This window comes from Thermothelomyces thermophilus, chromosome 1, assembly GCF_000226095.1.
Source record: "Thermothelomyces thermophilus ATCC 42464 chromosome 1, complete sequence".
In the NCBI taxonomy this organism is placed as follows: Eukaryota; Fungi; Ascomycota; class Sordariomycetes; order Sordariales; family Chaetomiaceae; genus Thermothelomyces; species Thermothelomyces thermophilus.
In genome coordinates, this window is record NC_016472.1 from 9,773,322 (window position 1) to 9,787,131 (window position 13,810).

General features: G+C 50.8%; 3 protein-coding genes across 3 annotated transcripts; 1 reads left to right on the forward strand and 2 right to left on the reverse strand.

The window, feature by feature from the left end:
* Nucleotides 1-6,167: 6,167 nt before the first annotated feature.
* On the reverse strand, nt 6,168-7,291 carry MYCTH_73480 (uncharacterized protein; the record flags this gene model as incomplete). The annotated part of the gene is made up of 2 exons (XM_003660743.1): nt 6,168-6,614; nt 6,756-7,291. 2 exons carry the CDS (start codon nt 7,289-7,291, stop codon nt 6,434-6,436), a joined length of 717 nt encoding a protein of 238 aa, XP_003660791.1. The 3' UTR covers nt 6,168-6,433.
* A 917-nt stretch (nt 7,292-8,208) lies between these two features.
* MYCTH_2299507 (uncharacterized protein) lies at nt 8,209-11,807 on the reverse strand. Its single transcript, XM_003660744.1, has 4 exons — nt 11,304-11,807; nt 11,223-11,250; nt 10,644-11,134; nt 8,209-10,532 (listed from the first exon to the last, which is right to left on the reverse strand). The coding sequence occupies exons 1-4, from the start codon at nt 11,453-11,455 to the stop codon at nt 8,699-8,701; spliced, it is 2,505 nt and encodes an 834-aa protein (XP_003660792.1). The 5' UTR covers nt 11,456-11,807; the 3' UTR covers nt 8,209-8,698.
* Nucleotides 11,808-12,393: 586 nt separating this feature from the next.
* On the forward strand, nt 12,394-13,709 carry MYCTH_2142599 (uncharacterized protein). The gene is made up of 4 exons (XM_003660745.1): nt 12,394-12,826; nt 12,883-12,941; nt 13,005-13,123; nt 13,191-13,709. The coding sequence occupies exons 1-4, from the start codon at nt 12,679-12,681 to the stop codon at nt 13,483-13,485; spliced, it is 621 nt and encodes a 206-aa protein (XP_003660793.1). The 5' UTR covers nt 12,394-12,678; the 3' UTR covers nt 13,486-13,709.
* Nucleotides 13,710-13,810: the final 101 nt, after the last annotated feature.

Here is a 13,810-nt window from a genome sequence, read left to right on the forward strand (position 1 = left end):
AATCCTTTTATTAGATAGGCCGTTAGCTAAAGGGTTTAAGAAGACCCCTATTAAGGTTTTTCCCTTTCTAGAAGTTCCTTTAATATATTAGTTATAATTATAATTCAGGTAATTCTAATAGATCTACTTAATACCTAATTACCCTATTAATTTAGACTTACTAGATTTAACTTAGGCCTTAATATCTCTAATAGCTCTAATAGGCTAATAGGTAAAGTTATCCTTTATAAGGCCGTCTCTAGTAGTATAGTAAATCATTAAGCTAGGCTATTAAGACTTAGCATTTTTAAGGTCTCTAAAGGTCCCCTAAGTTAGGATTCCTCCTAAACTTATATTTCTAATATAGTTCTTACTTCTAATAATAATAATAATACAATAAACACCTAATCTAAAAGCTAGAGAAGGCACTTAATAAAATAGTTTATAAGTCTCTTTGGTATATACTTATTAAGATTCTATAACTCTAGGTAATCTTTATTAATTAGGTAATCGTTAAAGTCCTATATATAAGTTAAAAAGTTACTAGGAATAAAAAAACCCCTTCTCTTGCATCTTTGCGAATACCCTACCAAAACATACGAAACTACTATCGCTGGAAAGCTCTCGAAAAACGCTATCTAACGGCACCACTTTCAACTACGCGCGAGCCGTTGCGGGTGTGCAACAGGCATCGCAGGCGTAAGAACCGGACCCGGCCGTAATCCGACCGCACCTCGCACGCCCGTCAAAATTTTCACCGTACAGACTACCTAGCGCCCCTGAACATAACGTCAATTTAAGGCCTAACGCTAAGCTACTAAGTAGGGAGGCCTATAGCTTCGAACCAATCAAAGGGGGGCCTACTATAGGCCTACCCTACCCCGGATATTAAGGAGCTAAAGGGTCTTATTACGTAACTAGTCAACCTTGTACTAAGCCCTAAATAGGGTAAGGTATAGGACCTTGCTAACAGGCTCTTATAGAGCCTTATAACCACTATTATAGGCCCGGTTCCGAACCTATAGGAACTTATGGCCGAAGAAGTCAAAAAGGGGCTTAAAGAAGCCCTTAAGGCTACTCCCTGCCCCACCTAGGTACAGGTAGCCGTAGGGCCGTAACAGGGGGTAATAGGCCCCTAAGGAGGCCTACCGTCGGCTAAGGCAGTACCGTTACAGGCCTCGCGGGAGGTTACAATACGGAACGCGAGCCTATAGAAGGACCTTAAAGCCCGAACCCTGGCCGAAATAGTCTAAGCAGTTAACAGGGCTTCTAGCCGCTAGGGAGCTGTCGTGGCTAGGAAGCTCCTAAGTAGAGATATAGTAGTAGTCTTTAAGGATAAGGCCATTAAGGATTGGTATTTAGCTAATGAGCGATAGGTAGCTATAGCCTTTGGAGAGGAGGCTAGGGAGGTCGGTAGGGCCTATATAGTCCTAGCTAAGGGAGTCTAGAAGGAAGAGCTAAAGGGAGTTAGCAAACAAGACTTTAAGGGGGCTATAGGCCTACACTTAATCGAAACGGTCAAGTTCCGGCTGCTAAAGAGCCTATAGAGGAAGTAGGCCACAGTACTCCTAGGCTTATAGGACCTTGAGGAGGCCTAGAAGGCCTATAATAAAGGCGTAGTCTAAGATACCTAGGTACTAGACTACAAGCCCTACTAGGATACTCTAGAGCCAAGGCAATGCTATAGGTATTAGAGCTTTGGCTATATCTAGTGGTACTACTAGCGGCCGGCCCGTTATAGCCGTTATAGCGTAAAGGCCTATAGGGAGGGGGGGAAGACTAGAGAGGCCTAGTGCCCTACCTACTCTAACTAACTCCCTTATAGGTATATGGCCTATAGGGGCCCCTATATAGCCTAGTATAGGGGCTATCTAAAGAAAGTCAAAGCCTAGGAGAAAGCTAAGGAGGCCTATCAATATAGACCCCGGACCTTCTAACCACTAGAGTAACCACACTAGAAGGTAGCCTTTAAGTTTAACAGCCAGCTAGAGGATGACGACTACTACTAAACCAGGGCTAAACGCCCCTATAGGAGGCCTACCCTAGCCTAACAGGCGGCTAGGAGTACCTTGTTCGATGCCCGACAGACCTATATCTCCTTTCTATAGCCCGGAACCCCCTCCCTCTTACAGCCGGCCAAGGGGGTAATGGCTATAGAGCCTACTACTACCACCGTGCCTTCGTCCTCTGCCTTAGCTACCTCAAATGCAAATTAAGATCCTTTAGTAGAATACCTAAGGCAATAAATAGGCCTTCGAGGTCTTACTAGAAGAGGCCAAATACAACCTACTAGCTATCTAGGAACTATAGATTAACCGGTTTACAGGGTTAACATACTACCCCTAGGCTTCGAAATACTACCTAGTTTATAAGCCTAAGGGCAAGGCAGCTATTCTAGTGGCTAAGCGCTTCCCGGTTAGCTAGTAGGACTATTCGGCAAAGGAGAACTGGTATAAGGTAACCTTTCCGGCCCTAGGAGAGAAGGGGTTTAAGCTCTAGTCAGTCTATAATAACAAGGGAGAGCAGGCCCTCTTATAGGACCTGCTAGCCCTACCTTGGCCAACCTACCCCCTAGTTCTTACAGGTGACTTTAACCTCTACCACCTGGTCTAGGACCTATTTAATAGGCTTAGCCCGGGGGCTAGAGACCTCCTTAGCCTTACGGACTAATAGGACCTCGACCTATATACACCCTACGGCTAGGTTACTAGGGCCCCCTAAGGGGACTAGTACGGCCGGCCTTCTACGATAGACCTATTCTAGGTCTTGGCCGGGCTAGAAGCAACCTATAGGGATATCGTAGAACGTAGGAAATCCGATTACTACCTATAGGCCCTAAATGTCTCCCTCTAGGAGCCTAACGGGCCCGTACCAGCTAGTAAAGGGTAGGACTAGAAGAGCCTAGACAAGGAGGTCGTACAGGCCGAGGCGGCCTACCTCCTACTCCGGCTTAGTAGATAGGTATCGGCCTAGGCCGGGCCTATCTTCTAGGGCCTAGAGGAGCTTTTACAGGCCTTTAATAGGCTTATAAAGGCCTTTGAAGAGGTAGCTACGGTCTCGGCCCTGGCAAAGAAGGCTAGTATAGGTAGCAAACGAGCTTGGTAGTAGACAAAGGAGGTTCGAGAGGCCCGGAAGAGGGCTAAGGAGATAGAGAGGGCCTATAGGGGCACCCTAAACCCCTATATATAGGAAGCACTTCGGCAGGCCCTATAGGACTAGGCTAAGACTATTATAGCTATAAAGACTAAGAGCTAGAAGGCTATATTATAGGAGGCAACCAACCGGCTAGACCTATTATAGAGACTAGAGCGGTAGGTAAGGCTATAAAGCTACCTACCGGTCGACCTTCTAAAGCTCCCGGCCTTCGAAGGAGGGCTTATAACCTACTAATAGAAGGCTAGAGTATTGGCCGATAGGTTCTTTCCGAACCTAGAAGCAGACCTGTTAGATATTAACGACCTGGATCTAAATGACTACTAGGAGCCGAAGTTCGAAATAAGCCAAGAGGTTACAGTAGGCAAAGTTAAGATAGTACTAGCTAGGGCGGCCCTATAGAAAGCCCTAAGGGAGGACCTCCTCCCTATAGGTCTATTAAAGGCCTATAGGTAGCCACTCTACCGGATACTAGCTATACTAGCCTTAGAAAGCCTACGGCTCGGCTATTTCCTAGCCTGGTTTAAAAGGGCTAAGACAGTGGTCCTTTGTAAGCCTAGCAAACCCCTATAGGCCTACTTTACCCTAGGTAGCTATAGGCCTATAGCGCTCCTACTAATAGTAGGCAAGGTGCTAGAGGCTATAGTCGCTAGGAAGGTAATGGCCGTTACAGAGGCCTATAGGCTTCTACCGGCCGAATAGATAGGTAACCGGGAATATAGGTCTATAGAACTAGCCATCTGGCTTATTACGGCTCAGGTCTAGGAGGCCTAGAGGTACAAGGCGGCTGCCTCCCTCCTATAGCTTGATATCTTAGGGGCTTTCGATACCATTAACCATACCTGGCTACTAGCCACTTTATAGAGCCAGGGCTTCCCAAGGTGGTTAGTAGTCTAGGTTAGGGAGTGGCTATAGGATAGGGTAGCTATCCTTTACTTCGATAACCAGGAAACGGAGGATATAGTAATAAGGGCTAGGGTCCTATAAGGGTTACCCCTCTCTCCTATACTATTTATCCTCTATATAGCCTCCCTTTACCAGGCCATTTACTAGGCTAGCCCTACAGTTAGTTTGATAGACTTCGCTAATGATACTAATCTCCTAGCCTTTAGGAGGGCTAAGGAGGCCTATAACGGTTAGCTATAGAGGGCCTGGAAGGCCTACCTCTAGTAGGCAAAGACCTAGGGTATAGCTTTTACCTTAGAAAAGTGCGAGCTTATCTACTTTAATAGGGGCCGAAAACAGTAGTCATGACCGCTAGAGCTCCTATAGCCCGGAGGGGGTACTACTACTATAGCCCTATTAAAGTCGGCTAGATTCCTTAGGGTCTGGCTAGACTAGAGGCTATAGTAAGGCCCCTATTATATAAAGGTAGCTAAAAAGCTAGAAACCTAGGAGTTTGCCCTAACCAGGCTTGCTATAAAGACCTAGGGCCCTAGCCTCCTATAGGCCTATAAGGTCTATATTAAGTATATCTATAGCGCCCTAGCTTATAGGGCCTCAAACTTTCACAAGCCTACTAAGCCAGGGGGCAAGCTAGAAGGCCCTGCTAGGGAACTATCGAAGGCCTAACATAGGGCCCTTCGAGTAGTTACCAGGGCCTATAAGGCCACCCCTATCTAGTGCCTCGAAACAGAAGCCTAGGTACCACCCCTTGACCTCTATCTTAACAAGAGGCTAGCTAACTTCGAAGCCAAACTCGACCAACCGCTCTTATAGACCGGGGCAGGTCTAGGGGCCTCCTAGGTCCCTACGAGGGCCCTTATCTAACAGGCCTATAATAGGCTAAGCCAGAGGTTCCGGAAGAGAAGGGCTAGGGCAAGGGGCTAGGAGCCGAAGCCTATAGCCCTAGAAGTAGCAAGGTCAACGGTCCGGTAGTAGGTTTAAGAGGGCTATAGAGGGGGTTAACCCCCCCTACAGACCCTACAAAGAAGGCCACAGGCTACGGAACTAGCCGTGCTAGCTAGCTAGAGCAACCATTAGAGGGCCGACCAAGCCGGTAGGAGGATATAGCATATGTTAGATAAGGACCCCCTGCGCCTAGTTTTTACAAGGGAAGGCCTATAAAGGCACTAGGCCTAACGAAGGCCTAGAGCTCCCTACTAGTACAGGCCCGTATAGGGGCTATTAGCCTCTATGACTTCCTTTTTAGGGTTCAAGTCCCGGGGGTTAGTACCCCTTACTATACCTATAGCTAGGGGAGGGACACTATAGAGTACCTAGTCGTACAGTACCCGAACCTACTAAGAAGCCAAACGTAGGAATCCTAGGAAATACAGTCGCAAAGGGACCTAGACCTCGTTTTACGGGGTATAGGGGCCTGTAACCATCGTTTGGTAAGGAGGGTTCTACGGTAGCTAATAGATCTAGGGAGGCTCCCGGAATACCGCCTTGTAAGAAGGCTAGACCGGGAAGGAAGGCCTCTTTAGGGCCATTCTAGCCATTTCTCCTTTTCTTTATAGTGTATTAGTATTCGGGATCAGGCGTTAAAGGGGGGATAGAGGTTTTTATCCGGCCTATTAGGTATAGTTTCCTTTATATATAACTAGAGAGGCTCTAATATACTTATTAGTATAATAGCATAGGACTAATAATAATAATATATAAGTTAAATACTAGTTAGCCTCTTTAAGAGATACTACTAGCTTGAGGATTCGAAGTTCTATTAGAATAAGCCTTTAAACCTAATACCAGTAGGCATTTCTAATGACAAAGCGGTAAGTCTAATGCACTTATTGTAGTTTAGGCTTGTTTATTAGATCTTGACAGAGTTACTATTACCATCGTATCTAACCGTTTAGGCATCTGCTTAAGCAGAGGGATATAGTTACTTATCTAGGTAAATAGTCTCCTACGGCGTTCGAACGCTTACGATTAGCAACGAGATCGTAGATTCGAACCGGTAATAGGCACTACTTGCTACAGCTCGGTGGCTATAATTAGTATAGCTTAGAGAGGCTATAAAGGTATAACACCATAGCGGTATTCGCGCCGTAGGCGGCACTCCTAGACTAACTGTTACGGTCTGTAGAAGTAGGTGATAAAAGCGTTGATTGTTCTAAGTGCTAGAGGTACTCAGAGAAGCTGTCTAAATACATGTTGACCCTGGCTCGTTATCCCTGTTGGTAGGTCAGTTAGCTCTGACCTATAGACAGCCAAATGCTGTAACAATTTGAGTGCAAGGTCTAGTAACATAACATCATAGAATAAAATAGTTAACAATAAAATCAAAAGAAAATGAGGCAGAGATGGCTGGTACGTGGCCTAGATTCTCTCAACTTGAGCACATCGATCAAAGGCACTAAGGAAGCAGCACCGACGGGTCCTCCCTCCTCAGAGACCCTTCTCTGATCAGAACCGAGACAGCCGAGTACAGTTCGTACTGCACCCCGGTTCCCGGCTGTCCGAACCAGGGCTGGATAGGCCCGGCCAGCACCGTTAGCGGCTCGGCCACGCTGTAAACGTGGTAGTTGTAGGGGTAACTATGTACCACGGCAGGACAGTTAACTTACTATCTTTCCCCTCTTATATGACCGCCATCCAACAGTCGAGAACTGCTAAAACAAAAAACAAGAAAACAAAACGAAGAAAAGAACAAAATAATCAAAAAGGGCAGCACCTACTCGGTCGTCGTCTCGACGAGGTTGGAAGGCGGCAGTGCCCTCAGCGCGTACGGCGTGCCCGCGGGGCTCGTATAGTTCCCGCTCTCGCCTCCGAACCGGTCGATCAGCGTGCCCACGGGGAGCGTGACGTTGCCCCAGATCAGCGGGCCGGTCCCGTCGCCGCTGGGCAGGAACCCCTGGGTCTCTTCCGGGTACTTATACCTCCCGTCGTCGTCGCGAGTCCACCGCGCCAGGAAGTCGCCCGGACACAGCCCGCCGAGGCGGTCGTACCCGAACACGATCGCCGCCAGGATGGGCGCCGCCGTGAAGTCTTCCCAGGCCGAGGGGAGCTGCGTCGGCCCCAGGCGGCGGTCGCCGCAGAGGTAGGTGTTGGCGAGGGACTCGTTGTAGTCGGTCCCCCGGCAGTAGCGCGGCGTGTTGACGACGCCGCAGGATGAGTTCCTCAACGCGGACGTCGGGGAGGCGAGAAGGAGGGAGAGGAGGAGGAGGAAGTTTGTGAAGAGCGCGCGGGGGAGGACGGCGGCGGAGGGGCTCATCGTGGTATAATTGCTTCAGACTATTTTTTTTTTTTTCGTTTCTTGTCTTGTCTGCCTAGGGTGATGATTGTTGGCAAGGAGAGTCGAGCAGCCGAGAAACGAACGGGAAACGGGGAACAACTCTGACGGGTTATCACAACCACGGTGCTGGCTCGCTGGTTACAGACCGACCTTTTTATCTCCATTCTCTGCTTCGGCTGGCAGATCCCTTTCCATGTCCTCGCCCCTTCTCCGGGAGTATCGACAACCGCCCTAACTGCACTCCACGTAGTGAGGTGAAGAGACATGTCGCTCCACGATCACAAGACATGTCTTTTGATTGGGTGGACGTTGTCTCACCGGTTTCTGTCTCGGAACGGCTGCTTACAGACTTGCCGTAATTACGTAAACTCGGGATTCCCAGATGAGCTGAGCTGCCCTATAAGACATCTGATTTGTTGGTGATGCCAATCGTGTAAACGATCAGCGGCAGGGCCGAAGGCGGATGCGGTGAGTGGTTTCACGTCTGCCCTGCGCTGGACCCGCGATCTACGGATTACAAGTAATTACAGACATCCACGATGTGAACAAGTACGTGGTGATGCTAATAAGGGAGAGCATAGGGTAGTTGCACACGTAATTATGTACCGAGTATATACGTACGTATATGTGAAGAGGGATTGTTGCGGTTAGGGCCTGCGCTCTCAACAACGCAAACAACGCAAATTTGAAGCGATATTTGCTTTGCTTTAGCTAAATTAGTCAGCACTAACCACCGGGTATACATGACCGATATTTGCGTCGACTTGCACTTGCTCAAATGTATTCAAGTGCCCATATATAACCCTAACCCAGTACAGAACCCCTGACTTTCCGAGCCCAGCGCCCCTGAGCTATCCATCAAATCTTACAACCAGCCGCCAAAACGCTCAAAAATGCAATAACTCGAATTCGAAGTCTTCGAATTGCGTTTTTCTGACTAAGCAGCTGGTCGTATATGCGTTGGATTTGCGTTGATTTGACTTGCTTGCGTTGAATATATTTGTGTTTTTGAGAGCGCTGGTTACGGCGCGTGATCCAAGTTGTCAGAATACCTACGGAGTACTCCGTACTTAGGTGCAATTGCTGGCGGGCAATTGCGGCGTCGCTTTTGCTTTTCGACAAAAGTGAACTGCAATCTCCTCATCAACGAGTGCCGATCCCCATGACGTCTGGCTCGTTGTCACTTAGGTGTAGACGCTCTCAGTCCACTGGTTAACCTGAAATCCCCTTTCCGCCATCTCGGCGTCCCTGAGAAATTGCAATGGCATCCAAACCAGATGCCCCTTAACTTGATCCAGCTTCTGCCTCACTTCGTGCGCCGGAAACATGCGATCAAACACGTGGCCTGCCTTGACGCCCTTGGGCGGCAAGAAGCCGTTGTAGTCGTCAAAAGTTTTGACTATCTAGCGTCAGTGCCTCGTGGGTGCCGGAGGAAGAAGAAGAAGAAGAAGAAGAAGAAGAGCGGGGCTCACCATGGTCATCTGGGTCGGCATGAAACAGCTGCCTGAACAACTCGGTGTTCTTCGTCGCTCTCCCGGTCCACATGTCCCAGAGCTCGTCACTCAGCGGGTCCTCGACAAACTTCCACGAGTCGTCCCGGTCCCAGGCATCGTTCGGCGAGTCATCACTCGGCGGCTGGGCGTTGGGGTCGTTGCTGGCGTCAAGTTCTTGCGGTGGGAGCAGCCCGAGATGTTCCCGCCAAAGATACCGCCGCAGCGTGGCCGCATGCCACCCAGCCTCGAAAGGCTGCCCGTCCATGGTCGACTGGAAGCGGCGGGTGTCCTCCATGACAATGCTGAGCTCGCTGTCGTGGTATCCCAGCTGACTGCGGTCGTTCAGGTTGCTCGACCCGCAGACGACGATGCGATCATCAACGATGAGAAGCTTTGCATGGATGTACAGCTCCTCCTGGATCCAGTGATTCACCTCGTCATCCTCCTCGCCCTCCCAAGGCACTTCGGAGACGGGTCCTTGACCGGCCATGGCGTGGCGGGCAACGCTGGCAACCTGGTTTACTTTGGACTTTTCCCCGTCAGCGGCGCCTTCGAACCTTCGCCTGGCGTCCATCTTGCGGACGACATCGTCCGGCCGGCGCTCCTCCTCGAGGTTGTCTCTCAGTTCCCCGTGGACAGTGCCCCGTTGCGGGCCTTGCTCTCGCCTCTCGCCCATGTGTGAATCGCGGCCACCTTCGGCGTCGATGGTGCCGTGAATGCCCTCGCCCATGACCTCCTCTGCATGTGCACGTTGGACGTCGCGGTATTTGACCCCTGATGCTTCCTCTTGTTTCTTGACGGCCGACGTCCGGTTGAGGCGGTCGTAGCTCCGAAGGTTGAAGAAAAAGATGTACTTGGTTGGGTCGACGCCCTCCTTTTTGATCTGGCCGAAAATACTGTGCTCGCCCCTGCATATCGACTTGTACTGGTAGTCCATGATGACTCGCGTGCCTATGGCTGCGTCCTCTCGCAGGTCGCCGGCAAACCCTGGCACGGCAGGAATAAGAACAATGATGCGAAACTTGCGGCCTTCCTTTGCAGCTCTTAGCACCGCATCCACCATGGCCCTGCCAATCGTGTTCCTGATTGGGGCTTGTTGGTGGCCAGTCGCGGTGATGAAGAACTGGTTTTCGATGTACACGTAGTGCTCTGCGCTGCGGATGAGTTCGCTGTAGGCATTTTGGATGGAATGATCGGTGAGAATGCCGCTGGACCAGTCGGCGCTGGACCGAACGATCTGGGCGCGAACGCTCCCGCAGTTAATTCGTTTCGTCTCCAGCGGAGTCAGCGGATGAAGCTGGTATCCGCCGACAGGGTGGCGTGGCCGCTGAACTCCGACGAGATCCTCGTCTTCACCCTGACGGCCCCTCAGCTCAAGCCACTCGAACCGTTCGTTCCGTTTGTATTTGTCTCTCTTGACATGGTTCCAACGGAGCACGAAGTGCTCGGCGATGTCATAGACACACGGCCCAATCACGCCCATGGCGACATCATGCCACGGCATGCGGCCCGTATCCTCCTTGCTCAGCTGGTTCTCCTTCCACTCCTGGACGTTCTGAAAATCCATGACCCGGTTGTTGTTGAAGTCCTGGCCCGGCCATAACTCGTTGGTCACGCCCTCGGGGTGCATATCAGACAGCGGATGCTGGTGGTTGTCCCAGCGACCGAAGCAGAGATCCAGACCGCCAATGAAGGCCATTTCGTAATCGATGACAATGAACTTTTCGCTACGGTAGGAAAATTGAGGTCAGCCATCGCTCTCTTCTTCAAACATATGGGTGCCAGCCTCGCAGAACACTGAGCAAGTCCAAAGCAAAACTGCAGGAGGCGCGACGCACTGATGAGCCCAGTAAAAGGTCATGTCGGCGGCGTTCTCAAGGACGTTATGGTCTGGGTGCCGCATGACCTTGATGTTGCCAAAGCCGGGCGAGCCCTCGGGGCACAGTGCCTGGAGCGCATGCTTGGTGTGCTCAGAGTTACAGGTGAGGGCGGCCTCGACTTCGCGGTATATGATGATGTAGATCTTGACGCCGGCCTCGGCTCGTCGTTTGAGTACCTGGTCAAGACGCCATTCCTGGTTGAAATAGGGAGGACGGCGGAGGAATAGCTCCGGCGACAACCACCAATCGGCGATGTAGATGGTTTCTTCTGCCTGTTCCAGCGCGACCGATACTGCCCAGAAGTAATCCCTGCCGTCCACATACCACTTCACCATGTTTCCGTCCCGCTCGGGGAAGTACGACTGGAAGCGGTGTGATTCACCGATTTTGGTGCGTTTCTCATCGCAGGCCTTCTCATGCTCCTCGTCATGGCGATGCTCGGGGTTGAACTGGCAACAGATTCCATTAGTCAGGACGTGGCTGTGCTCCCGGCGCAAACGAGATACAAGTGCTTGGACTGTGAGTTGGTAGTCCCACCAGATTTGCGAACTTGCCGATCTTGTGCCTTGCAGGGTGTCAGCATAGCATCCGACCGGTCACAAGAACTGTGACGCCTACTTCTGCTGAATCAGGTGAACTTTGGCGTCATGAAGATGCTTGCTGTGACTGAGCTTGTCCTTGAGCTCGCGAAAGGGGAGCTTAAGCTTGTGCCCCAGCTCATGGTGTTTGCTATGGCTCTCTCCGGCTCCGGGCACTGATTTAGTTTCCATTATGGCAATGTCCGCTCGGTGGTTTTTTTTCCGTCTTCTATTATCGAGATGTCCCTGTGTTATGGGGTAGCTTAGGCCAGCGGAAAATGAATCTGCAGAAGCCACGCGAGCTACGTTTTATGATGTTGACTAGTAGCGTGCAGATGTCTCGGTCGAGGTCTTGAACGGTGGTCTGGCGTGCCTTGTGGCGGTTGTCCAAGGCTTCCTGCGCCGATGGAAAGGTACGATATCCGAGATTCTGCTCTTTCTTAGGACCAACGTTGAATTGCTAGGGTAACAAGCAATTTCATTCACACAGGTTCGCTGGAAAAGGCTTGGGGAAGGAAGCTGGTGTGCATGACGTCACGCGGCCGAGATTATTCGAAGTACTATGTAATTAGTTTAGCTGACATTGTGGGATCGGAAGGGATCCCGGTTAGATACTGGTTTTTGATTTTGTGACAAAAAAAAAGGTGCCGAATCCTAGAGCCTGTCAGCCGGTATCTTAGGGCTGTTGTTCCAAGATCTGAGTCCGGATCAGAAAAGGCTGTGTTTTTTTAATCTAGTGACTCAATCGAGTTATATCGGCAACCTGATGATCTCCCTGGCTCGAGGATTCAGACCGTCAAGCGCTCAAAAAGGAAGTTTTGTGGGGCTATTGTTGCAATGATTCGTGCCGAAGACTACTACAGAGTGCGGAGGATACGGATACTGCCAAGTGCACGTGCAGAGGGACGGGACTAATTCGCACATTCACTGTGTAACCAGGTGAGCTTGGGCCATACCGCCACGGACTGCTGTGATGGGGTTGAGCTGACGACTGGATATCCATGTCTGAACAAGTGGATCCGCTCGTCGTCCAGACTAACTGTTCCAATCTCATTTGCGCTCCGCACTTTCGCATGCTCTCTCCGACCAGCCCGACTTGCTCTCGGTCAACGTGGCACAATATTGATACCCGGAAATCCAAGCGACGATTTATCGTACTTACACGATCAAACTCATAGTTCCCATATCCCCCACGTCACGCCAATTACAAGATGTATTTGGAGCCATGGTGGTACTCGAGCTGCGGGGGCGGGGTAACTGGCGGCGGGGCGCTTGTTTGTTGGCGGGTTTCAGGGTTTCGTTGGGCGGGACGGAAGCAGTGGAGTGTGCCATGAGCTGACCGCCTCCTATTTCAACCCCAAAACAACACGTACCTGCTGTTCTCGACAACATCGCGTTGCTATCCATCAAACACCATGGCTGCCGTCCAGATTCCTGAGGGAGGTACCATCCTCGACACCTTCAAGGCCTCCTTCACCAAGGTGCCGATCGACGCCGAAAATGGCAACGCGATCTCGACCACCGAGTTCCTCGACGCCGCCGAGTCCCTGACCACCATGTTTGGTACTAATCCTCCCTGACCAAGAGAAGCAGTGTTTAGTTTGCTAATGTTATGCAAGACCTCCTAGGCTCGGTTGCCTTTTCGCCGGTCAAGAAGGACATGATGGGTAACGTTGAGGTGGGTTGTCCCTGACGCTGGTTCACTTGTCCCAATCGACGAGCTAATGTCCTTTCCGCGCAGAAAATCAGGAAACGCCAGCTTGCGGCGCCCCTCGAGTCTCAGAATATCCAGGACCTTGTGAGGAACGAGTTGAAGACCAAGTCCCACACTGCGACTGAGGGTTTGCTCTGGCTCGTCAGGTGCGATGCTGTCCCCTTGCCCCGCCGGACGGGAAGCATGCTTACTGACACACCGGTTACCTTACAGAGGCCTCGAGTTTACCTGCATCGCCCTCAGCCAGAACCTGGCCAAGCATGACCAAGAACTCGCCGATTCCTTCCGCGATGCATACGGCGTCACTCTCAAGCCGCACCACAGCTTCCTCGTGAAGCCAGTCTTCAGCGCCGCCATGAGCGCGTGCCCCTACCGCAACGACTTTTACTCCAAGCTCGGATCGGACGAGGAGAAGGTTAAGGAGGAGCTGCGTCAGTACTTGGAGGCGTTGGACAAGATTGTCGCCATCCTCAAGGCCTTCCTCGAGAGTAAGGAGGCCAAGTGGTAAACAGGGGACGACAGGAACACGCGAACACAAGTGTCCTTTCAGATAGCACATGGAGTAGCTGCTGCATAACTCGACGTCCTCGCCGTTAAGAAGTCTGGGAGCGAGCCTACGCTCATCCATGCAACTGCTTAGACTGTTCACACGAGGCTTTGTCTCAGCTACAGCACCAAGGTTGACTTCATGTTCTCAACAGAGATTTAGAGATGCCTAGCCAATGGCCCTTGACTCCGAAGTTAGCTCACAGTTCTCAGCTCTGCGCTGCCTTGCACACATACCACCTCCAGGGCGAATGCATTCCGCATATTGATACCACATTGTGGAATGT

Bases quoted from the DNA above. Each gene is read 5' to 3' on its own strand.
- MYCTH_2299507 (XM_003660744.1), bottom strand. From the start codon at position 11,455: ATGGAAACTAAATCAGTGCCCGGAGCCGGAGAGAGCCATAGCAAACAC. The intron at 11,251-11,303 runs GTAGGCGTCACA...ACACCCTGCAAG, and splicing joins GTTCACCTGATTCAGCAGAA to GCACAAGATCGGCAAGTTCG. The intron at 11,135-11,222 runs GTGGGACTACCA...ATCTGTTGCCAG, and splicing joins TCGGCAAGTTCGCAAATCTG to TTCAACCCCGAGCATCGCCA.
- MYCTH_2142599 (XM_003660745.1), top strand. From the start codon at position 12,679: ATGGCTGCCGTCCAGATTCCTGAGGGAGGTACCATCCTCGACACCTTC. The intron at 12,827-12,882 runs GTACTAATCCTC...ATGTTATGCAAG, and splicing joins GTCCCTGACCACCATGTTTG to ACCTCCTAGGCTCGGTTGCC. The intron at 13,124-13,190 runs GTGCGATGCTGT...GTTACCTTACAG, and splicing joins GGTTTGCTCTGGCTCGTCAG to AGGCCTCGAGTTTACCTGCA.